General features: G+C 40.9%; 2 protein-coding genes across 2 annotated transcripts; one reads left to right on the forward strand and one right to left on the reverse strand.

The window, feature by feature from the left end:
- Positions 1-8,812: 8,812 nt before the first annotated feature.
- tmod2 (tropomodulin 2) lies at positions 8,813-24,763 on the reverse strand. The gene is made up of 10 exons (XM_026163735.2): positions 24,509-24,763; positions 18,924-19,143; positions 17,686-17,842; positions 13,188-13,310; positions 12,763-12,837; positions 12,546-12,676; positions 12,362-12,469; positions 12,138-12,281; positions 11,855-11,999; positions 8,813-11,274 (listed from the first exon to the last, which is right to left on the reverse strand). Exons 2-10 carry the CDS (start codon positions 19,047-19,049, stop codon positions 11,243-11,245), a joined length of 1,041 nt encoding a protein of 346 aa, XP_026019520.1. The 5' UTR covers positions 19,050-19,143; positions 24,509-24,763; the 3' UTR covers positions 8,813-11,242.
- On the forward strand, positions 15,550-16,956 carry LOC145419737 (uncharacterized). The gene is made up of 3 exons (XM_080288130.1): positions 15,550-15,945; positions 16,076-16,358; positions 16,495-16,956. The coding sequence occupies exons 1-3, from the start codon at positions 15,815-15,817 to the stop codon at positions 16,567-16,569; spliced, it is 489 nt and encodes a 162-aa protein (XP_080144256.1). The 5' UTR covers positions 15,550-15,814; the 3' UTR covers positions 16,570-16,956.
- Positions 24,764-26,594: the final 1,831 nt, after the last annotated feature.

The following is a 26,594-nucleotide window of genomic DNA, read 5'->3' on the forward strand; positions in this document are numbered from 1 at the left end:
TTTCCTTTTTGATGACGCTTATGGTTAGGGCTGGATCACGTGACCCTAAACCCTCCCTTAGTCCTGCTGCAATAGGCTACTTGGGGCTTCCCATTATGCACTTAGTGTCTGTTCTTTTCTTACTTCTTTTCACTCTCCATGTGTTTATACACTACTCTTTATTTAATCATTAGTTATCATTGATCTCTGGCTCTCGACCACAGTCCTGTCTTTCTGTCTTTAGACTGCCATTTGGCTCATTGAATCTTTTCCCTTCATGACAGTATAAATATTTTCTTCTACTGCACTTTCCATGAAGTACTGCATTTATTGTCTAGACTACTGTCTGTCACACAAAATGCCCTAATAAAGTTTTACTGTTCTTTCCACTGTTTGTTGGAAGTGGAAAGCATGGATGGTGTAAACATTATTAGCATATTAAGTAATTTCAAGCTGTTGCTGTGTATATGTTATCTAACACAAAGGGTGCAGGTGCTAATCTGGGATGCACAGGATGTACCTCTGTAAAACCTAATTCACTGAGGAACAACAAGTGGATCGACGATCTCCCGATGATTAATTTATTCAATTAGCTTCTCTTGGTTAGAGACGATGCTGAGGTAATCTCACGGGCTGACATTTTCTAATGGAAATCATGTCATTAAACTTGGAGTACAAAGAGAGAGTGGGAAGTAGGAGCTCGGGGCATTCATTATTCATGTTGCTGTCGTTATGAGATAACACTTTTTTTTATTAAACGGCTCGTTGTTCAGGTCATATTTGCGCCACATCTTTCTCTGAGCACAAGCATATAGGAGGGAGAGACGTTTTTATTGTTTTTAATGGTTGTTTTGTTGCGGAAGTGAAAGCATCACAATTAAAATATAACCCACCTTTTAATCTAAATTGAGCTCTCGGGATTTACTGAGAGGTAAAAATAGCAATAGCAGATTGACATTGCCTGGCCTGCAGCAAGAATCGGATTGCATCACTTGCTTTTTTGGGGGGGGCGGACAAAGCAAACAAAGGCGACTAGAAAAAGAGGATGACAACCAATAGCAGTGGGTCATCTGTCACATCTGTAACCATGACAACAATGTCTGTAGCCGCCTTACAGTCTGAACCTTTCACAGCAACGTTACTCCTAAAGCGGTTTACCTGCAAGGAGGTTGGTGCCCCCACTACTTCCAGCACGTGGGTTCTAGTTTTAAGGTGGTGCGAGGGGCTGAAGTCAGTTTTACGTGTTAACTCATTAAGCCTCACTGCTGTCTCGCGTTCACCATCAAATGAAACGTTCCACAAAATACTGAGAACACGCTCCGCTTGAGACCCCTACAGGAGCACTTTGGATGATACCCAAAGAAGTGCATTTACTCTGACCCCTACTGGACCATTTTAAATATTGCACCAACGCCAAGTGCCATATATTTTCAACCACCAGGGGGTGTAAGTTAGTCACAAGAAAAGCCTACGACTTTTTGAAACCAAAAAGGGCGTCTGTGACCTCTGAACCCCTGCATATACACCTCTAATTCACTCTGCATTTCTTAGTAGAGTCTTTTCGTAATGAGATCTGTTTGGCTTGGTTTGATTTGATAATAAACAGGTTGTTTGGGAGGGTTTGGTGCCCCAAAAATCTCTAACAGACAGAGTGAAAGACAGTTTCAGAACCACAGTTCAAGTAAAAATGATATAGCACTCACACTGAGAAACACAAATAGCCAGGAGGGTGTGTTCCTACATACAGTGTCTGCACCATAGCCCTCTCAAACCTTTATTACAAACGACCCACTGGTTTATGGCACTGCTTATGATTAGTTTTCCACCCTGAACAGGAATTGCACTGGCAGTCTCCCTCGGCAGATTGTTCCTCACATTATGAGGATGACATAACTTCTATTTTTAACACGAAAGAGAAGGAATCTAAAAGTACACTGTTGCTGTGGCTGCAAAGCTGACATTTATGACAGGATGCACTTTTTATTTTTCATTAGAGCTATTTTTACATAAGTGTTAGTAGAGATGTAAAAACATTCTCTCCAACATCTCTTACATAACCTGATCTGTCTGCTCCACCTGGAGATAAGACAAGATATGGTTTGTTTCTTGTCAAACACGTACTCGCACATGTTACTTATTTCGTCTCACTTAGTTCACAGACTCTTAGTTATTACATAATCATGTCAGGTGGGTCAGGTATGAGCCCGTGTTGAAGGACAACATCAAAGCCCTCTTTGTTCTAGTTACATACAGTATCAACGCTTAACTTGCAATTAAGATTAAGAGGGCCTTTTAACCTGTTAGGAACTGAATATGGTGTACTCTAAAATAAACATAGTGGTAGGTAGCACTTTATTCAGTGTACCTATCTACAATAAGTTTGAAGTTTGTGAATGCAGTACAAGTGCCTTTCCTGTTCTCTCCTCTCCTTTGTAATCTGCAGGCCTTTGTTTAATGACTGCATAAGGTCAGAATGGATAAGGACTTCTGGGAGCTTTGTTCTGGGCTCGCAGGGCTAATTACAGTTCTCATTCTGGTGGAAAATCAAATTGACAACTGCAGGTGAACACACCTGTTTAAAGAGCAAACAACAGAGTGTGTTTGTGAAAGATGAGGAAGTCTGAGGTACAAAATATAAGCATGAAGTGAACACCACTCGTAATGTGCTATAATAGAGTGACATCCTTCAGTGTCCTGTGGAGAAGGTACGTGTACAGGCCTATCTTGAGTTTTCCAGTAAAAGAGAGGCTTGGGGAAAAGTGCTGTGGTCAGATTAAACCAAAATCAAGCTCTTCAGCATCAACTCCACCTGCCATGTTTGCAGGAAGAGTTAAGTATGACCAAAAGGGCATGGAGGTGGAAACAATATGCTTTGGGTCTGTTTTTCTGCTAAGCTTACGGAACAACTTCAGTAAAAATCTCCCTTTAAATCTTCGATGAGAACTTCCTTCCCTCAGCCAGAACACTGAAGATGGGTTATGAATGGGTCTTCCAGAATGACAATGAGCCAAAACATACCGCCAGTGCAAAACACGAGTGGCTAAAAAAGAAATGTGTTTTTATTTCTGTCTCCCTCAATTAAAATGAAACTATCATAAAAATCAAAGACTATTCATTTCTTTGAGTCAGCAAACTTACAAATTCAGGAGGAGGTCTAATAATTATTTCTCCCACTCTATATTTATATTCATTATAAGCTGCAAACTTTGCTTTATCAGGCTTTGTTAACCAATAATGAGTGTGACATGGAGTGATGCATACTGGAGTCAGATTTTGAACCAAGCTTGAGGTGACAGGTAACATCTGCTTTGGGGTTTTATGTTCATGGCTTGCCAGAAACTAATCCCTGTATTTTCTTGAAACTAAACAAAGGCGTTTTTTAAAGGCAGTACTCTCTGAACAGCCTGTGATAAAGACAGAGAACAGAAGCTGAGTTTTAGATGCTGTTTTTTCCACGTGCGGGGGCAGCACTTATTAATAGTTTTGGTCTGAGGGAAGATTTTTACTGTACTTACATAAGAGCACAACTGTACAGTTTACTTTCAGATTCAGATTCTGAGTTTGAAATAAAGCCTCCTGCTTTCAAACTAGACATGCCGTAAACCAGCTTATTCCCTCTATCCTCACATAGTGGAAACACTTAAGTCATCCCCCCCCGGCCACACTGGCAGTGCAGTTTTTTTCTGACAGCAGCTCACCGCAACACTCTGGCACAGGAAACTCAGAGAGGGATGGAGTCATGTACTAGCAGATTACATCATCTTTTGGGCATGTGCAAACAGTCTTAAAACTGGATCTTATTAAAGGGCGTATACCTCCACACCACCCAGAGTTCCTCCAAAACCAAAAGGCCCATCTGTCAGTCATTAAAAATACTCTTTGAACTTGAGATTTTGGCATGTCAGTTTTTAATCTGTGATTTAGTAGCAACACAGAGAGTTATGCAGTTTAGTAAATGTGGTATCCTTTTTTTGTGGTGATGGTGGGGGTGTGTGGGGGGGGGGAGGGGGCTCTGTGATGTCAGGATATATTTTGGTTGATCTGCCAGAGTTTAAATTACTGACTTAAGTAATTTAGTTTGATGGCACATCTCAAAAATAGTTGCATGGGCTGCCCTGAAGACACTGGGCCAACCAGAGATGACTTGCTGACTTTGGTAATCCAATGACCTTTTCTCTGGTGCCATAATCAGGTCAATTTTCATGGTGCTGTACTTACAGACCACCGCATTTCACAAAAATTGGGTGGACTAAGATTCACTTGGACTCACTTGGTTAACAACAACAACAAAAAAAGATATCCAAAAGGTAGAGGTGACATCATAATGTTTTGAAATACACACACACACAATGTGGAGATTTAGTCTTATTTTGGCTTCCAGTAACACTGTGAATAAACTTGGAGTTGTTATTAACCAAGATATGCCCTTCAATGCACATATTAAACAAATTTGTAGACCTGTCTTCATTCATTTGCACAATATCACTAAAATTAGAAACATCCGGTTACAGAGTGACACTGAAAAACTAGTTGATGCATTTAGTACAAACCGGATTCCAAAAAAGTTGGGACACCAAACAAATTGTGAATAAAAACTGAATGCAATGATGTGGAGATGGCAAATGTCAATATTTTATTCAGAATAGAACGTAGATGACAGATCAAAAGTTCAATCCGAGAAAATGTATCATTTCAAGGGGAAAATATGTTGATTCAAAATTTCACGGTGTCAACAAATCCCAAAAAAGTTGGGACAAGTAGCAATAAGAGGCTGGAAAAAGTAAATTTGAGCATAATGAAGAGCTGGAAGACCAATTAACACTAATTAGGTTAATTGGCAACATGATTGGGTATAAAAAGAGCTTCTCAGAGTGGCAGTGTCTCTCAGAAGCCATGATGGGTAGAGGATCAACAATTCCCACAATGTTGCGCAGAAAGATAGTGGAGCAATATCAGAAAGGTGTTACCCAGCGAAAAATTGCAAAGACTTTGCAGTTATCATCATCAACTGTGCATAACATCATCCAAAGATTCAGAGAATCTGGGGCAATCTCTGTGCGTAAGGGTCAAGGGCGTAAACCCATACTGGATGCCCGTGATCTCCGGGCCCTTAAACGACACTGCACCACAAACAGGAATGCTACTGTAAAGGAAATCACAGAATGGGCTCAGGAATACTTCCAGAAACCATTGTCAGTGAACACAATCCACCGTGCCATCCGCCGTTGCCAGCTGAAACTCTACAGTGCAAAGAAGAAGCCATTTCTAAGCAAGATCCACAAGCTCAGGCGTTTTCACTGGGCCAGGGATCATTTAAAACGGAGTGTGGCAAAATGGAAGACTGTTCTGTGGTCAGACGAGTCACGATTCAAAGTTCTTTTTGGAAATGTGGGACGCCACGTCATCTGGACCAAAGAGGACAAGGACAACCCAAGTTGTTATCAACGCTCAGTTCAGAAGCCTGCATCTCTGATGGTATGGGGTTGCATGAGTGCGTGTGGCATGGGCAGCTTGCATGTCTGGAAAGGCACCATCAATGCAGAAAAATATATTCAGGTTCTAGAGCAACATATGCTCCCATCCAGACGTCATCTCTTTCAGGGAAGACCCTGCATTTTTCAACAAGACAATGCCAGACCACATTCTGCATCAATCACAACATCATGGCTGCGTAGGAGAAGGATCCGGGTACTGAAATGGCCAGTCTGCAGTCCAGATCTTTCACCTATAGAGAACATATGGCTTATCATAAAGAGGAAGGTGCGACAAAGAAGGCCCAAGACGATTGAACAGTTAGAGGCCTGTATTAGATAAGAATGGGAGAGCGTTCCTATTTCTAAACTTGAGAAACTGGTGTCCTCGGTCCCCAGACGTCTGTTGAGTGTTGTAAGAAGAAGGGAAGATGCCACACAGTGGTGAAAATGGCCTTGTCCCAACTTTTTTGGGATTTGTTGACACCATGAAATTTTGAATCACCATATTTTTCCCTTAAAATTATAACTTTTCTCAGTTTAAACATTTGTTCCGTGATTTATGTTCTATTCTGAATAAAGTATTGACATTTGCCATCTCCACATCATTGCATTCAGTTTTTATTCACAATTTGTTTGGTGTCCCAACTTTTTTGGAATCCGGTTTGTACTTCTAGGCTGGACTACTGTAATTTTAAAACCAGACAGAAGGCTTTTTATTAAAAGTTAAAATAATTAATTGTTGTCTGAAAATAATATTGACATGAAGGCTGCATTTCCAGGAGCTGGAGCCGGTAACTTCTTTTTCTCTTTAATCTTGAAAAGTGCATGACACACTGGAAGAGAGAAAAGACCATTGGTGAAAATATCAATTCTGGGGATCTGGAACATGAAAAGTAGAATATCTAAACAAATGTAACCAGCTAACCTCAAACACCGGTCATACTTTCCGTATCTCCGGTGTTTTTCACCACTGGTTTGTACACACATACATAAACATCCACTTCAAATTTGCCTACAGGATGATGCTGTGATACATTATTTTGAGACATACGATTCTAATCTGATGTTACAGTCTTAGCAAATTTACAGCAAATGAAATGAAGAACAAATTCCAAGTTTTTTATTTTATTTTATGGAATTTTGTTTTGACGGTTTGCACTGTTTCTTAACTTAAAATGTCCTGTTGTAATTGGAGTGCCAAACTACAACAACACTTCCCTCATGGTGCTTTATATTGTCAGGTCAAGACAATAATGCACAAAAACTCCAAACCCTATGAGCAAGCACTTTGGCAACAGTGGGAAGGAAAAACTCCCTTTAAAAAGAGGGAAACCTCTGGCAGAACCAGGCTCCGGGACGGGGTGGCGATCTGCAGCGGCCAGTTGGTGATTAGGGAAGGAAGATGGTTTTAAAATTAAATTTAGGAATTAAATTTTCTTCCTCCAGGACTTTTTTGTCCTCCTCCAGATTCTCTCTCTGTGTTTTCTCATTCCACAGAGTTTCTTTCAAAGAAGCCTCATGTTTCTGAAGCTTTGCGAGCTCAGCAGACAGACTGTCCTTCTCCTGTTTCAGGATCAGGATTTCGCTGTCCCTCTGCTGAAGCTGCTCTTTAAGACGGTTCATCTCAAGGTCAAAGTTTCTGGTCTTTTCCTGATCTGAACAAGTCTGTTCCTCTTCACGTGACACTGAGTTGTCAGTGAGTTCTCCAGCTTGGATCTCACACTGGTCCAGCTTAGTGTGCATCAGTGAAATTTGGGCCATAAGCTGTTTGATTTGCTGTCTGGCTGTCTATACATCCTCTTTTAAAAGTTGATTTTCAGACGCAGTGGTTAGGAAGGCTTTCCTAACCTGAATAAGGTCGTCCAGTGTACTCTTAGGCAGAGTGCACACAAATTGTGGTTTCTCGTGTTTCTGAAGCTGTGCAAGCTCGGCAGACAGACTGTCCTTCTTCTGTTTCAGGATCAGGATTTTGCTGTCCCTCTGCTGAAGCTGCTCTTTCAGGCAGTTCCTTCCTTCCTTACTCACTATACACCACTACGTAGTTATCATTCATATCTGACTCTCTTCCACAGTTTACACTATAATCTTTCATTTAATATAGTGCAACAAGGTAATTTTCTTTTATAATATTCATTTTATTTGAAAGATTACTTAACAGGGACTGTACACATTAATAAGCTATAATTTACATATTATCCAATGTTTTCCTTTTATGATGCAGTCCCAATTTGATATTTTAAAGTCCCAAAATATAGATCTGTAATGACAAAACTCTGAACATTTATAAACATTTGGAACAATAATATAAAGGAAATACTATAGATACTGACTATTGACAGAAAGTAAACATGAGGTAGTTTTGCTATAGAAGATGGTAAACAAAATAAACGAGAGATATTAACCTCCTAACACCAGAGCACTGATTTTGTATTCATTAATTCTGCTAAATCTTCAGCATCTGATAATACTTTATTTTTTTCAAGAAAGTGATTAGTGCATTTTTACTACATGTCATAAAGATTTAGACATAAAGGGTAATGAGACTGAAATTGACTAGTCCTTTTACTAAGAGAAATTTAATATCACAGGATTGCATACCTGATCAAATTCCGATGACTAAGGTGAAATATAATCTCTATCTCCAAGTTGGTTGTTCTACACAAGGTTAGTTAACCTCCACCTTTGAGTTACCTCTTTTTTTTTTTTTTAAACAAATCTTCAGCGCTTGACAGAGAAACGGACTCTGAAATCTGTCAGATAAAATAAAGTCCAATTTAAATCATCTAAATGTTGTGAAATTCTTTCTGTCTAAGCTCTTTTTTCTTCAAATTTTTTATAAAATAAAATTTGACATAAAACTTGCACTTTCCTCCCGGTCATTGCAGCGGAATACTAATTAGGCTGTCGTGCTTCTGTTACCACTAGATGGTGCAAAAAAGCACATATTAATGAGGACACTAATGAGACATTAATAATATATATATATTTATTTTTTTTGTGTGTGGTACTACATCTTCCACCATCACTGGACCTCAGTTTGCTTCTTTCTCTCTTGTCTCTATGTCACTGTGTACCTTCCCCATGTGAGCCTCTCATTTTTGTTTTACTTTACTTCTCTCCCCTTTGGGTTTAATTAAATAGCTTAAAACACATGCTAACCATTACTCTAATTTAGGTGATTTTTGTAAGATTGAGCGAGCCTGTGGAAGCACAGTATAAACAAGATGGCTGGAAGTCTGACCAAATGCAGACAGAAAATACAAGGCATCTAATATTCCAGCTTTCCTGAAATGTTGTGCAAAAGTTTTGTAATTTATGCTGAGGAAAAAACAACAACAAAAACCCCCAGAACAGACAAATTATGTAAAAACATTTATTATTGAAGTTGTTTTATATTCAGCAGTGCGTTTTACCAGTCTTGTGGTTTTCTTATAATACAGAATCCTTGCATTAACACCTGGGTTTTGATTTAAGGTACAAAAAAAATCTCAGCAGTGACTTTTGTAGGTTCACGTGGTGCACATATAACATTATGTGTACGTGCACACTTTGAATTTGAGATGGCATTTTTTATCATTTATATAGCTTTTATGAATCAGAGTATTATTAACAAGCTCAAGCAAGGAAGCAGTTTTCTCCTTTAGCAGAGTGTCCACCAGGAAGAGAAAAAACAGTAATGGAAAAAAGAAGCAGATATGCTCGTGGAAAAAGTGCATGGATATAAAAACAGTACAGCTCTTGTGAGGAATGTGAGGCTGATGAAAACATTTTTGGTCAACAGAAACATGATGTTCACAGGTGATGACTTCATGCCAGGATATTGTTCCTATTACACATAAACAGTATATACAAGTTTCAAGTAACTCCTGAATTAGTCCTGTTATACCCATCTCGAGCTAAAGAAAGTCTACTTGATGCGCACACAGCGTGGTGTCATCTAATATTTCATAAGTGACCTCTTACTGCTGAGAGTGTGGAAGTTTGAGTGGAAAGTTAAAAGTGAGATGTAGTTCAAAGAAACATTTCACGAGCAGTCGCAACCTGAGAAGTCAAAGTAGAAAGTTTTGTGCAAACCTTTTGCTAAACCTTCCTCGCACCTCATTGGACTGCTCGAAGAAGATGCCGCTGTGAACATCACACATTTAAAAAAAAAAGAAAGTAAAACCATTGTACGCCATGATGTAAATCTCTCTGTCACAAAGCCAAACCTGAGCCAGTAACCATTATGTCTACTATCGATACTTTAAGCACTGCATGTGTTAGTCTTTGGCATGGTTAAGCATCAGTGAAACCAAGTATGTTAAGCAGACATCTGTAGGAGCAGGTCAAGGCCTTAATAGCCATGACTGGCAATAATATCACGGTCCATTTACAGCACAACCGCAGCTTTGCTTACTCCAAAATATCAAAACAGTTAGAACTTCCTGTCAAGAAAATAAAGTGATCACAAAAACTAGCAACAGAAACTGAACCGTATCAAAACAAGATCATAGAATAAAACAGTAAAGCAATATCGCACTGATAAAGTATACATTTTATACGAGGGGCGAGCCAACAGCTACTGCAGGGTGTTTCAAATCAAACCATAGACTGTACATGTAGATGGACACAGTGAAGAAAGAACCCTAAACGTGAATCCTTTTTAATGACCAGCAGGGGGCGACCCCTCCGTTTTCGAAAACATCTGATTATATAGAAGCCTATGAGGAAAATGACCTTACTGCCTACGGGAGCTGAAGTTTGTGGCCTCAATGGCTATGTTAACATCCTATTTAATAAAACACAATTTTTAATTTAGTAAATTTGCATCAAAAATGAATATAAAATAAGGATACAACTTAAGGTGGACCCTCCTTGTGACTAGCCAGTTTTCAGGTTTTAAAAAATATGAGACTGCATAAAACAATAGGTAATGTTGCAGTGGCTATATCCATCTTTGATATACAGTCTGAGTGGGGCTGACAGTACAGTACCAGCACTGGCTAAGAGACCTGGTGCACTTTTTGCACGCCTTGTTAGCCACTCCAACTCAGCAGTACTTCTGGCTTTACAAGGCAGCTCTAATAAACAACACCTGCTCATGTAAACTGTTGCCAAGCGCGCTGCACAACACTGCACAACAGCCCTTGTTTTCACAATGCTAACATTCAGCTGTATAGTCAGGCATTCAGGTCAGCAGTCTGGTATTTATCTCCAAGCAATAACCACTGTGTCTCTAGCAGATTAGGCAAGCCTTGAATGACATCACTTCTTGAAGCTAAAGTCATCACTAAACTTCAGAGCTCTCTGTATCGCTCTGATGAGTGCTTAATCAATACAGGAATTCCACAAGACGCTTCAGCCTCAATAGCAAGCTATCAGGACACAAAGGTCACCATTAGTTACTGTCTTTATAGAGCTGTTATTGATGTTGTTGGTACTTGTTGGTAGCTCACATAATTGTAGAATTGTAAAAACGGGAAACAAAGCAAGTAAAAAGTGGGGAAAGAATGTAAAGGCTCAAAAAAAGGGGGAGCAGCTGAAATGAATGACTAAAAACTAAGATTTACAGCTTCAATAACAACATAATAATAAACATATAAGTATGAACATGTGTACGGAGAGGGCAATTCCAGTTATTTCCCTTCTTCTCAGATGTATGTTCAGGTTTAGCATGCCTTGCCCCGCAGTTTGGCACAAGACTAAAGTTTCCACACAGTGAGATGAGAAAGACCAGGGCATTGGCTGAAATTATTCCACACAATGAGATGAAAAACAGGATTGGCTGGGAGACTGGTGTCGTGGCGTCCCTACACATCCCCTTCCACTCGCCTCCTGCGAACTGGAGAGGAAAAGCACAATAAAACGAGAGGTGAAAGACTTAAAGAACACACGAATAAAACCAACTGTAAACATGCTACACAATCTTAACCCTACGCAGGCTTGTTAGTTCATCATGAAGACGCTGAGTGAGTCATCATGAGCTGTGTGGTTAAAATGTACACCTATTTATACAGTGTGTGTCAGCATGTGCAGAAAACAAGAAGTGAGATGTCGTCACTCTCAAAGCTGCATATCACGCAGTGTCAATGTTCACACGGTTAATATGGTGAACGCTCCATTCAAATACTGTGAAACTAATCTCCGTTATCACTGATGCACTGACACACGTGGGAGCCACACCCATGCATCACACCTGTGCTACCACGACTCTGTCTGGAGGAGGAGCTAAAAGAGAGAGCAGAGGTCGTCACTGCGGAGTGAGATATTGAACAGATGTTTCAACTATGTCATCACACTCCCATAAAACAGATGACTAGAGGAAGGCGGGGGAGGGGGGGGGGGAGCGGAAACGGCTCGCCCGACTTTTGCGAGTTTAAACAAATCTCAGAGTGTCGAGTCTGTGCGTGCTGCGTTCATACCCAGGTCGTTGTTCTTGGTGATAGCTGCGGCAGCTCTGGATCGGGGCCCTTGCTGGGTGAAGTGGTAGCCAAATTTCACTATGCTCTTGTTCTCTTCCAACATTTTAGCAATCTCCATTTCTACGGTAGTACCCAGCTGTTGTCTCTACAGTACGCACAAATAGATACAGTTCATTAGAGAAAAAAATACAACAGCTTTTTCAGCTAAACCAAAATTACAGGTGTGAAATTTCCCCTTCCTCCTTTTCCATTACTGGAACTTCTGAGCTAATTGTTACTGTACCTGGTTGTCTATTTTGATCTCTGTGAGCATGTCATTGTCTCGCAATGCATCAACCAAAGCCTGCACTCCTGCCCCGGTGATGAAGTTGGACTCCAAATTCAAACTTCGCAATGTTTTGTTTTCCCGCAGCATATCGCTGAACGCCTGGGAGGAAGAAGGCAAAGATGTGAGTGTGAAGTTCTCAGGTGTCTGCAAAAGCCACGAGAAGCATATCAACCACTCACCACAGCGACTGGGTCGTTACTCCGCGTGGCTGCCAGGCTGAACTTCTTGACGTGCGTGTTCTTCTCCATGGATTTGGCGAAGTCCTTCAGCGTGGGAATCGGAATGTTCTGGAAAAGCAGACAAAGACACTGCCATTGGTCCGGGGACTGACCAGCATATACATACACGCACGTTTCTACATACCTTAATGTTGTTAAGGTTGACCTCTGTTAAGGTGCTGTCATTGCTTTTCACCCTCTGCAGAGTGTCTTCTACGTTAGTGGGATTGGGAGGCTCATCGAACACTGGGTTCATCTTCTCCCCTTTTACCACATCTAAGACACAAACGCAAGTGTAGGTCAGCAGATTTTTCTCTTCCGAATAGTTGAGTTAACTGGGATAAATTACGTTTAATACTCACTGTTGTAACCCTCTTTACTTCCTGTTCCATCATATGTCTGACTACTGGTAACCAGTGTGTGAACACCCAGGATCGCTGCGAACGAAAGCAGACGGTATTTTCAGTGACTGAGGCTAAGACCACAGACCAGAACATACATGGATACATGTATGCATGCATGTTCTCCAGTGTGGACAAAAGTAACCAATTCTAAATGGCATAGCAGGCCACTGGTGTGATTTTGCTCAATGCCCTTTTTATTCCCCCCATCAAGACACACAGTAAAGGAGTGAAAAGAGCTTGTGTTTTATTGTCCCAGCACAGACTGAGCCCAGAGAAAGTTCCCACCACTACAATACAGCCTTGTCTTCAATCACACCCACTTAAACACTTGTGTTTTTGAAGCCTTTCCACAAAGACTCTCTGAAGTATTTTCTCATTCTTACCTGCGAGATCACACAGCTCCGTATCCGTGGCACTGGAGAGCGCTTCCTCCAATTCTGGATCAAGGGTCGTGACCTCCTCCTTACGTGTTTCTATTGGCTTTTGCTTAGGAACAAACACTTTACCTGTGGGCAAACAAAGAGAACACTTCAGTCAAATTTCAAAGGAGTCGAGTAAAAACAGATACTTTTCTATTTAAAAACAAAACAAACACATAACTGTTAATAAACTCCCTTAGACCTACTTACTTTTTACTTTAACATCAAGTTTTGGGACCATGGATGATGTATCACAGTCTCATTTTAGGCCATTTCTACACAATTCCTTGCAGCATATTAAGCTTCATTTAAGAGCAACTACGGTAGTTACACTGACACTGACTGTCACTAAAGGATTTTAAATTGCGAATTACTTTTTAAACTGGTTACATTTCTTACAAGAGGTTAAGTGTGCACAAGACTCGCTCAACTTGGACCGCATTGACAGTTACAGTATTGCCATGGTAACCCATCAGAGGGAAGAAACAGAAAGCACAAAGGAAGTCATGGAACAATGACTTGAGTCTAATCTAAACTGCACTGCTGGGGCAACCAAACACTTGCACTGGGCAGAGAGACCATCCAGTGGGTGCCATTTGTTGCCTCTCCATTTGCCCGTCTTCTTAAACAAAAACACCCCGGGAACAGCCCTTCATTTCCCCCCCTCCCCCTCCTAAATCAGTCAAGCTGCTCAAATTGCTCAAACCGGTCCCTAGTGGGGTGCACTGGCACTTCCTGAAAGCCAACAAACATTAAATACAGTCATCAGGCAGCATCCTGTGCCAGTCCCTCTGGAGCGAAATTCAACTCGGCAGAAACAAGGAAAAACCAGGGCCATAGAACGACGGATTTAAAACTGGATTTAAAAACTCAAAAGGCATTCACATGGACTGTACATAAAAGATGACGATAGTAATGTATACGTGCCTCAAAAAAAAAAGAAGGAAGAAGAAATAAAATCTTTGGCTCAAATTGATTCTCATTCAAAAAGCTTCTCCCATGAAATACTAGATTCTAGCAGTAACTTATCTAATAGGTGTCAAAGGGAGGCATGTTTCTCCAATCAGGTTTCAATTGTAACTTAAAGCAGAAGGCACCGTCTTCGTGCACTAATCTGTTTTTGCATTGTTAAAAAATCTCAACATCTACAAATGAGCAGTTTATCACTATCACCGTTTACAAATGAAAACTTTATTTACTAACTCAAAGTTAACATCACAGATACAGCAGGTAAGGTTAGGTCAACTGAAGCTGCAAACCAGTTTTTCCACCATCGCCGGCATTTACAGCAAACCGCAGGCTTTTGTTATCTCTTCCAAATGATTCTGATCATGTGGCTTTGCTCACCACATAACCAGGTAACAGTAACCAACACGGAGAGGTAATTACAGAACATGAGCAAAAACAGTACAAAACATGTATACCTACTAATAAATATAGGAAATCTTTGGACGTCTGTCCATCTGTTTTCAGCTATTCAATTCGCTCTTGTTATTTGGGTGCGTAAGGCTAACCCAGGTTACACATTGTACTAGTGTGTATTCAACCAGAATAATTAAACTAACTGAACTATTATCATGAACAGTGAATTTGTAGTAATAGGCTTAGTTGACTTGCAGTATCACATCAGTATAGCTTTGTTACATGGACGCTTAAAGCCATATGCTTCAACTCTGAAAGCAATTCATGAGAAAAACTGAGCACTGTGAGCATGTGGAACACATCTGCTGTGTGTTTGTATTTTCCTTGGTGCAACAGTAACGCCCTCCACTGTAACCTAAGCAAACAAAATGCTTATCAGGCTTCTATCGATCACACATCTTCGCCGCTCCACAGTGTAGCGCTTTACACTTTCGCCTAACAACTGAATAGTCCATGCTTCACTCCCAGGAGGTGGCACAAATAACTTTGGAGTTGCGTCAGGAAGGGCATCCGGTGTAAAAATCTGCCAAATCAAAAGTGCGGAGCTCTACACTGTTACAGTTTTTCTCAAATGCTAAAACACAAAAGCCAACCCTCTAAACCAAATAACCAGTTGTCTAAACACATTTACTAAATCTAGCCATCATTTACCAATATCATAAACACATGTCACATGAAGACACAATTCACAGAACACAATCCTCCGTTATCATAAATCTAAACACATCTTTCCTTGCTAAAACACAAGCTGCAAAAGAACTCTGCTCATATTCTCAAATGAAAGCTCATGTGATGCAACATGCTTGCCACAGTCAGCAATATTTGAACACAATGACCTGGCGTCATTCATTACACACAACGACTCAAAATTGAAGACACCTGTTGCTAATGCTGTGACCACATGTATAAAAGCAAGTTCAGAGTGCACAGTATGCTGAAGATTCCAAACAAACACAACGGATGAAGGCAGAGTCAGGGGAAGAGGAATTCGATGCAGAGGAGGGAGAAGAGCTGGCCCTGGAAGAAGAGGAGCAGGCCAACGAGGAAGAGGAGTTCAAATGAGAGGAGGCAGAGGAGCAGGACAATGAGGAAGAGGAGGAGGCCAACATGGGAGAGGAGAAGGTCCAGGGGGGAGAGCAAGACAACCTCGCGCCATCATTACGGACGAGATGCGAGCAACAGTCATTGACCATGTCATTGTCCATGGCATGACAATGGCTGAAGCAGGACTAAGAGTCCGTCCACACCTGAGTAGGTTCACCGTGGCCACCATTATCAGGGCATTCAGACAACACAACAGGTATTGAACTCTATTGCTTTCTCTGTCACAATACAGTTTTACAAACCTGTGAAAGTAGTCTATTGGTTTCAAATCAGTTGTGACTGTATTGTAACACATGTCAATTGACAACACGTGTTTCTTTCTGTAGAGTTGAAAGAATGCCACATAGAGGTGGGAGGGTTGCTATATTTACAGCGGCACAAGAAACCCTCATTGCAGATATGGTTCGTGGGAACAACCTCATCAGACTCTGGGAGATCAGAGACAAAGTCATTGCCGATAATGTCAACTTTGAGAGCACTGACGATGTCAGCTTGGCCACAATAGACCAAGTTCTCCGGCACCAAAAGACACAGATGAAACAGGTCTATAGGGTTCCCTTTGAGCGCAACTCTGCGCGACACAAAGACCTACGTTACGAGTATGTGCAAGTAAGTTTACATCCATGTTCACAGTACAGTTAGTGGACATACTGTGTTGCTCAGTGGCCTACATTACTTCTGCACAATACTGTGCTACCTGATTGACTGTTGTTCTGAACACCTGTGCACTTTCACATTTTCACAGAGGATAATACAGTTGGACACGATGGCCAGACCTCATGATTACCTCTTCCTGGATGAGGCTGGCTACAACCTGTAGAAACGAAGGCAAAGAGGCCGTAACATCATTGGCCAAAGAGCCATCACCGAGGTCTTAGACAGAGGAATAAACAACAGAAAAGATGGATAATGGAGAAGCGACAAAAACAACTACAACAAATTCAGCTGCGAGAGGGTTAAAAATGGTTACCATGGAGTCACACTGAGTGTTTTTCTCAGAAATTATGTGAAGTTTGAAACTAGAGACATAAACACTCATGACCACATTAGTTATCAGCAGGGGGTGAGTCTAACAATGAAAAGAGAATCAGCTGCATTCCACAAAACCACAGTGATGTGAGTTTTCCATGTTGTCACTGCAAACACACACACACGCACACACTAATTTCCTAAGAGGCCATGGTAAGGTCAGTGGAACACATCAGTCCATGTTTCCTCTCTGGTGAGGGAGTAGCTTTCAGATTCCTATCTGTGGAGATCCCGACAAAAGGAACTGCTTCATCTCATAAAAACTTTCCTACTTTTCCCACTGAGGTTTCTACTCTACTCACTCGTCTGCATTTCTGGCTTTTTGCCACATAAAGAATTTCACCTTTTGCTTCCTCTAAGAGGTGGATAAGAGTGTCACAAGTATGTCACAAAACCCATCAGAACAAGTTTCACACGGAAAGATTAGGATATATCAGTCTGACATTAAACCCATACGGTTTGGCAGACAATCATACTACTATGCTGTGAGTTCAAGCACAGTACATACTATATAGAGTATAATATATACTATACTCTATGTAGTATACTTCAGGCCAACATGGTTCAAAAATATGTTTCAGGCTTGCATATAAATAAACATATCTATTAAAAGCATCAATTAAAACATAGTTTCAAAATGTAAAATCCTTCCTCCCTTCTTTAGTATTAGCACACCCTCCCAACACTGCTCTATGCTGAGCAGACATGCTTATATGTAAGTGCAAGCATGTCTTAATAATATCTGCAAACACAGGTGAAGAGTAATTACTGCTAGGTCTGCAGGTGCACCCTGAATCTCCATCCCCCGAGTAATACAGCACTAACATGTAATAGCACCTTGTTGCCGGTGTTATTGGTGATTAGTTGGTCGCGCTGTCGAGAAAAAAGCAAAAAAAAAACAACCCACCTTTTTTCTCTCCAGTGAAAGGCACTATATCGTCTCTGTCCTTATACTCCATGGCTTCCTTCTCCAGGTATTTGAGCAGACGTTCTCTGTCGAACGGTCCACTAGCTGTCTTAGACGTCTGGTCTTTTTGACGTAAACCCGCTGGGAGAAGAGCATTCTGGGAACAAGACATGGAGCCACATTAGAGCTTAAGACCTCAGTGCACTTATGCACCGTAATGAAGCCGCAGCACAACTCCTTGACCAGACTTTCATCAAATCCATTTAAGCAGGCTTTAAAAGCCTTTTCCACACATTGAAAAAGTTGCACAATCCAAGCTAAACAATATTTGGCACCATTTGTTAGAAAAAAGAACAAAAAACATTTCTGCTAGTGTATCCTCTGCATCTTCCGGCCTCTGTGTTAGTTGCCAGAAGCAGGAGTTTGACAGTCACATGAGAAATTAAAACATGAAATACAAGCTGCTCAAAAAGGAAGTAAAAGAATACTTTAAAACCAGTTGAACTTGATTAATCCAAAAAATGCAGCTTGTGAATATTTAGTTGTGGGTGAATAAAAAAAAAAAAAAAAAACTTGGCAGAGAGCAAACAAGGCCGTGTGTTAATCTATACACACAGCAACAAACAAAATTCAGTGCTTTGTTTTGCATCCACACCAAATGAGATTTCATCTCTTCACCGACATGAGACCCAGAAATGATTATTTTCCCATTGCTGCTGACTGTTTCCTGTGGGCCCCGTGTGGTCGCCATGTAGACCGATTTGCCTCACTGAATGGAAATTAAAGAAAACGTCCAGGGGCTTGGAGGGGATTTCATTACGCTGTACAGCTCTTCTCACAAAGACTTGGCAGCCTGAGCCGCTGCAGCTTTAAATTATTTTCCAAACCATAGAGACTGGAGTGGGAAGTGACTGTCAGAGCACACGAGAAAAAAACCCACCATTACATGTGAATTAGTGAGGTTAAAGGCATTCCAGGGGGGAAATTTCCCAACCATTAACCTGTCACAACCAGGTCTACTTTGCGCCATTTGGCACTACAACCACAACAAGAGACGTAAAGTTGGAAAAACGATTAGTCATTTAACAAATCTAATGACCCACTTGTGTCTGCATAGTGTTTTTTTTTATTTTATTTTGAGATAAGCCAATAAATCCCTTTCAATAAATCCTTTCTCTAAATGAACTTCCTCCCACTGAGGAGCCCTGGAGCTCCTCCAACCTGCATCGAGCCCTGACCTCAGGGTCCATCTCCTCAAGGGCCGTCTCCAGCTGTTTGAGCTCCTCTGCCGACAGTTTGTTGAGGATTTCATCTTCATCGAGATCCTTGTATTTATCCAGATCCTTCTTGTAGGACAACGCCATGGTACCAGCTATAGCTTGCTAAGCAACACCGAACACCAGACCGCAGCCACACTGCTCTTCTCGGGATTACTGCTCCAAACCAGGAAGACACTACCTGAAAACAAGCACACACACACACACACAAATAAATTAGTGATGAGCGCTGGATGGTGCATACATTTCATTTTATTATGCTGACTCACAAAAAGACAATTTTAATTGCATGTCGTTAACTGAGATAAAGATTGTTTATCTTATTGCTGTGAACCAACACTTGATCACAGCTGGGCTGGATAATAAGGCCTTGGGATGATGTAATGATGGGTGAACACACACCCAACACACACAGAGCTGGAACAAAGAACTTTCTCAGGCTTGGACAAAACATCTGACCAATCCCATAAGGATCAACTACAGCTCTTTGCAAATGAAAATTTGAGAAAGTTTATAAAACACTATCAAGACAGAAGAAGAAATAAAGGAAGCTTTTTCTAAATAAAAATGAGGAAATGCATGTGTCTCTTTGTCTTTTGGGACTGAAAGGCTGAGCATAACATTGCAGTTAAGTTTAAATAAAGCTCAGATAAGCGAAGGAGTTAGTGACTGAGTGCGTGTCCTTTCAAATAAAATCAAGAGGCAGTTTCCTCTCCCACGCCACAGTCCGAACACAGAGCGACCTCGTGATTTTCCAAACTCCCTGCAGGACTCCACAGATGCTACTTCTCCAAATAATTGGTGTACACTTTTGGAAACACACTTAAACTTGTATTCTTTTAAAACAACTGATTTTTGTCACAGTGAAAAGAAAAAACAGTTGTGCCGCTCTTCTGCAAGAAAAGCAACTGTGCATGTAAGTGTATATTTAGAACAGACATTCTTTCGTGGCTGCTCCAGTAGTGTAAAAGCAAATAAACCAAGGAACCTCATTGCAGTTGTTACCTATAGATTAGTGCCACATCCATTATTACATTCTGACCGGATTCTCAAGTTTGTAATAAGAATTTATGACTGTCACTTTCCAAAAATATTACAGCAAACTCCTGGTAACCAGAAAAATGTTTGCAGTTGTACTAACCAACAGTCATCCTGATGTTGAATGCGCAACACACTCAACTGTACATGTCGCCCAGTGGGAGGCAACCTGCCTCCAGACAATCGCAGTCTGACTCAGACTGTAATCACTATCAGGCTGGTGAAGGTTTGCAAATAATTGCTCATGCAACCAATCGGAGTCAATCTGTGCCAGTGATACGACTCGTCTCTGATGCTTCTCTTTGCAATCGAAGACTCGACTCTCTGGTTGCTAGCTGTTTGCACTCTGATTCTTTTCTTAAATAAACATAAGGCTGCTGAGTTCCTTTGTGATTTTACAATTAAATTGCCACTCTGCAGTAACAATGTCACTACTTGTGGAGGAATTTCTGCTTTCGAAGTTCTGGCTGGACTCTGAATGTCAGGACCGAATGTAAATTTTAATTACCAGCTAGCTGGCATTTAATTGCAGACTGACAACAGACTGTCTCCATCTTATTGCTATTATTATTGCCATCTTGATGCACCAAAGTCAGCCTGGGGACAGCTGACTGTGAGTGGTCTCAGACTGGGTCCCCCTTCTTCAAAGTAACAATTTCAAAGGTAACACAGGATGTTTTCCAACCTCTGTTTTCCCTTGTGTAACTGAGCACTACAGAAAAAGAACAAGTGCGTGCACATTCAAAGAAATGATTTAGTTGCCACAAAAAAAAAAAAAAAAAAAAAAAAAATTGTAATAAACATTGTGATTCAAATGTTGCTGCTTTTGTATGTTTTAAGGATCAAACTAACACTTGGAGCCAAATCATTTACAGACACTGCCACGTCTTTTGTTTTATAACAATTTAGCCAAAAGTCAAGCCTGCCAGAAATATTCATTTCATTTGTTTAACATAACAGATTTTGTTTTGTTTGAGAAAATTAAAAAATCTTCATTGAAATATTTTAAAATCTTTCATCTCCTCGTCACACTATTGATGAAGATTTAGTCAATGCAATGTGCTCCCCGTTGCTGTCTGGCTAGTTTCTCCAATCAAGGGAATTCCCGAGGAGTCCAACAAGGCCGGTGTCTCTCACACCATTCAGTTCATTGTCTCAACAATCCAGGCTCTGTCCTCATCTAATTTTCCCCCCCATCTCCTCCATTACTGTGCTACGGCTACACACATTTATTTCTGAAATGACTGCAATAGTCATTGCACGGGCATTCACAAGTGTGAGTTCCAGCAGATGAAGCTCAAATGTCTTCAATGATGACTGGAAAATCTAAGCTCACAAATGTAATAATCTACACTTACACTGTTATCTTGTTCAATTCTATGCTAATCAATCCTATCACTGCTAACAGTAAGGTGGTGAAGTCGTCATGCAAGTTTATAAATTTCATTTTTACAAATTAAACACCTACGGAAGAAAATCCAAGAAACTGCATGAGAGGAAAACAGTACTTTTGTTGAACACAGTCTACCTTTTAGATTTTATGTCACAGGACAGGACAAAAAAAAATCCCATGCATCCAAATCATATGAAAATCACACTGCATGCTCCAAATACAACAGTCGCCTGGCCTGCGATCATGGAATGGCACTAGGATACGTTTCTCGTGACATCATCACAAGCTTTAGCTCATTCTGGAGGAGGAGGGTTATTGTGCATTTTTATGATCAACACCGAGTGTGGGGGAAACAGGCATTTCTGTGGCTGGGAGTATAACCTGATTTTATGGCTTTGCAGATGTCTTTCCTTTTACTTGTTCTGGAATCCTAACACTATTTATCCAGCTTTCTCTCACTTTCCACTTCACTGACAGATTATTGAACACATTAGAAAAAAGACAGACAGAAAAGAAATGGAGCACGGAGACAGAGATAATGATAACAATAGGTTAGCTCAGGCCGAGCTGGAGACACTGGAAGGATCCATTAGTCCAATCTGACTGATTCCTTTCTCCTTCACCTCCTCGTCTGCTAATCCTTCAAGAGAACAACAGATGGCTCAAGGCCAACAACACTGCAAACCTGCCTGCATGCTACACTCGCCTGTCCACTCAGGCTACACACAGACCCATATAAATATAACAAGCGCTTTGGGTGCCTTGAAAAGCGCTATATAAATCCAATCCATTATTATTATTATTAATGTAAATTCACCTGGAGGTCTCCCCCCCTGCAGGAGACATCTGCAAAGTTAAACTAAAGTTTTATTCTTGAGAATCTGTATCACTTCAACCAAAGTTTCATGGGAACTACTCTGTGCTCCAATTTTACAGCAAGAGTAGTGGCCCCATTCTTCAGGATATTATTAAGTAAGACAAATGGAGAGAGTGCAATGTAAAATATCTGGTTCTACCTTTAGCATTATCTCAGTTTCAGGCCAAATGTGGGGCACTATCCTCTTTCCAAAAGTGACAGCGTCTGATATCTAATTGCGTACCTGCTGTGATACGTTATTAGACACCACCCCAGATATGCCTAGAGTAAATGCTATAACCTGATGGGAGCTACAAGAAAACATTAAGTTCATCTCAGTCAAGCGTAATTCTTGCCACAATGGGTTTGATCTCAGCAGGCAGAAGCTGCACAAATAGTAATTTGCAGCCTAAAGATGAACAGGAAGCACTGACTGGTATTGCATTATTACAGAACACCACCCTAACTGCAGCACAAAAAGACTATAGTTAGAATGACCCAGCTATGCTACTCATGGGAGACAACTCTGTACTTCCACCTCCCACCTACTCTCCTCCAGTTTTACGCTCTGCTGTTCCTCTCTCCACCCTGCTGTTACTCACTTTGTGTGTGTGTGTGTGTGTGTGTGTGTGTGTGTGTGTGTGTGTGTGTGTTCAGTCTCTCCAGGTGCCTGAAAGTGTTTGAAATGATAGAAAACAGATGGAACAGAGAGAAAACAGAGAGGCTTGATCACACTGATACTGAAATATTACTATGCATATTAAAGTGAAAACAGTCATTGATATAGGAGTCAGGAAAAGGAGAAAAGTGTTTGAAATATGATACTGCCAGGTAATAGTTTCATTTTTATTTAATAGCTAAAAAGCTAAGTCATAAAAACAAAACTTTGCACTCACACAATGTTTCCTAACAGCTCCTTTACAAAGCGGACAAGGGTGAGACAGGAAGTGGGGTGGTACTCTAACAACCATACACGATTTGTGTATTCCCTCTGACCTGCCCGCACACTCCAGACACACCACATTATTATATAATGAGAACGGATTCAAGGAGTGGCCTAGCCTTCAGCTCACGGGGGGGGCTAGGGTATGAATACAGGCTCAAGAAAACTCATCACTTCTTTGTAAAAACTAAAGCCACCATTCACTACCATGGCTCAGAGCCAGGTTTCACCCTTCAGTGAAAGGTATGCGGGGTAAACAAAACCTATTTGAGAAGCCAGTTTATCTGCAATACTGCAGTGGTGGCAGTTCAAGAAAAAAAAAAAGAAAAAAAAGAAAAGTCAATTCAGCAACCACCACAACATTATTATTTGGCTACAAAGCATGACTCTCAGATCCAGGAAGGAGGCCTCCTGCCCTGGGGCTTAAAGGCAAAAAACCACAAGTACCCAAGCTGACGTCTTGGGCCACACCCTTCATTCACCACTGAGTCCTGCTTGGTGAAACTACCATTGTGAACACACCAATAAACCCTCACGCTAAATCTTGAGCAAAGAATGTGTCAGAATACTTGCGATACAGATAAAATGACTTTGCACTTTGATGACAATAAGTACAAAGTCTTCCCTTAACCTCTAACAATGGTGTGAGCCATCCCACCAAAGGTATGTCCTTTAAAAAACACAAAAACAAACAACTCTTGTCTCGGTCAAATAGAGAAACACAGGCACTATTCATACCGCGTTTCTAATTATTTGTCTGGCTAGCAGGGATGGGCAGCTCACATTATATTGGACCTACATTCTGCATAGCATTAGCAATAATCATACATACAGAAGAGAGAAGACCCGGGTTAATCTGCAGTTACACCACATACCACACAGCACTACTAACATAATAAATATCAAATATGCTACTTTTGGTGAAAACTTAGCTGGTCTCATCTTCTGGAGACACAGCGGGTTACGGAATGGCGTTAGCTAACCCGTTCTTGACATGTTTATGATTACCACGCTGACAGCAGCCATAATGATTGTAATTATCACCGCCTAGCAAAATCCGCCACACTTCAGTTCAAGCCAGAACAAGCGGTTCATGGGGCACTTGCTCTGCTAACTTAGCTGCACGTATCGGACGGACACTACCATGGGAAACAGTCCGATGAAATGTAGAAGCTAACGCGCTAACCTTTGCAGTTCACTCAAGTTGCTAGCCGTTTAGCAGCCACAGTGAACATACTACAAATGACAGCAGGCAAAGCTATACAGTTGTTCGTGATGAGTGATTTCCAACCTCAAACAGTCGTCTATTTCCTTACCTGAGGCTGATGGGACCTAGCTAGGGAATGTCCAAATAGCACCAGTCTTCCCAATGCGATGTCTTCTGTGCTTGACTCCTCACTCAGGGTAAGGGCGGTAACACAGGAAAAGGGAACCGAACAGTATATGAGTAACGTCTGGTTGAACGAATAGGATGGTAGTATCCCAAGCCTCAACCAATGGCACTAATAAACCCGCCCTTTCTCCTACAAGAGACCAATCATATGAAATATGGAGGAGGCAAACTGAAATAAAATAATAAATAGAGTAAAATAAAATAAAACAAAGTAACATAAAATTTCTCTATTTAAACAAAAATATATTTAAAAATGAAATAAAAAAGAGGTATTATTTTGACCAAATTTGGACAAGAATTGAAATGCACTGAGACGCTGAGATAAGCTTTGGATGATTGCCACTGCTACTCATCATGATAATTAAATATGACGTCTTTACATTAAATGAGTAAACTCCACCATGTGTTGCAGACTTTAAGGGCATGTTCATTTAAGATGAAATTCTACTAGGCTGCATTTAGAATGATATTAGTATATTATACTTACTATTCTATATTTTATCATTTATTGTCACTGTTCCACTAATATTAGATTTTGATGCAAATCAAACTCTCTCTCTTTCTTTTATGCAAACACAAGCATTTGCACAAAGCTTACACTGTGTACCAGGGCTGGACTGGGACAAAAAATCGGGCATTTTGACTAGAGACCGGCCCACCAGAAAAGCTATAAAGCCTTTGAATGAAAAGTGTGGTGCTGTGGCTCCAGCAAACATCAGCTGATACTAGAAAGTAATATTAAATAAATTCACAATAACAACAGCTTATCAAGCTTAAACGTGCTGCTGTTGTACAGCGGACACCCGCTGTTTTCCTCTGTCTTGCGCAAAGTGAGCGATAAACAAACAAGGGAGACGGGACTTGCGACAGAAAAGCCAATCAGCTTATCATTGATCAGTTTCATGATTGAAGTAACAACAGGAGAGGGAGGGGGAGAGGGTGAGAGAAGAAGAGATAGCTGTGCAAAGATACAGAATAACTCCAACTTTGTCTTTGTCTGATTGTCTGGGCGTCATAGCGGAGGCAAGTGATGTCCAGATAAACTACATCTAAGGACCCAAAGGAAGGAGGCAGCAGCAGGTCTCTCTCTTAAGCATGTATTTTCACTGAATGGTCTTTTCGGTCTGCCAGTGTGTCATGCACTTTTCATGATTAAAGACCTTAGCAAAGAAAAAAAAAGTTGCCGGCTCCAGCTCCTTCGTATCAATATTATTTTTCAGACAGTTTCCCCACGGCTCCACCAATCAGCTCATCTGGATCTGGAGTTTACCTGCATACATCCCATTCACTCTGTCAGTTTTTTCACACTTACTGCTGTTGAGGAAAAACTACACTAAAAGCCATACCTTGCTCAATTGTTTGTACCTTCTTGGCTCACATAAAACTGTACACGCAGTTTTATAAGATGCCTTGTCTGTAACACAAAAACTTCAGCAAAAGATGAGGGTGCTGAGACATGCCTCGGTTCCCTATTTGCTAAAGCTGTTAAGATAAACAGCTCAAGAATTTGAGCTGCACTGAGGCGCAGAGAGGAACATGGCTTTTAATGCAATCAGTTTTTCTTCATTCATCAACACATGCCTGAGAGAGGGTTAACTGGTGTCAGAGCACTTGGCTGTCGTTATGATTTGCTCCAGTGGTGTCAGACATGAGCGCCTTCCTCTAAAAAACAAAACAATGCAGGGTGGAGCAGGTTTCACATGGATTTTTGCACAGATGTTATCTGAGAGGAAAATAAGCCTCACTGCTTTAGCATCTGGTAATAAACAAAGGTTAATAAAGGCTTACAGATGCTGTCAGGTGGCTCCCAGCACTGACACTGACACAATTCAACCAGTATAGCCAGAAAAAAAACGAAAGACAAACCAGCTGGTAAAATGCACATTCAAACTTAAGCCATAACTAAACACCACTGTAATATTCCTACCAGTGTTTTTGATGCATTCATGAATTCATCAGTCGTTATAGCTCTCCACAGCATCACAACGCCTGCTGTTATAAAGTGAACA

Source organism: Astatotilapia calliptera, chromosome 1, assembly GCF_964374335.1.
Source record: "Astatotilapia calliptera chromosome 1, fAstCal68.1, whole genome shotgun sequence".
NCBI classification, from domain to species: Eukaryota; Metazoa; Chordata; class Actinopteri; order Cichliformes; family Cichlidae; genus Astatotilapia; species Astatotilapia calliptera.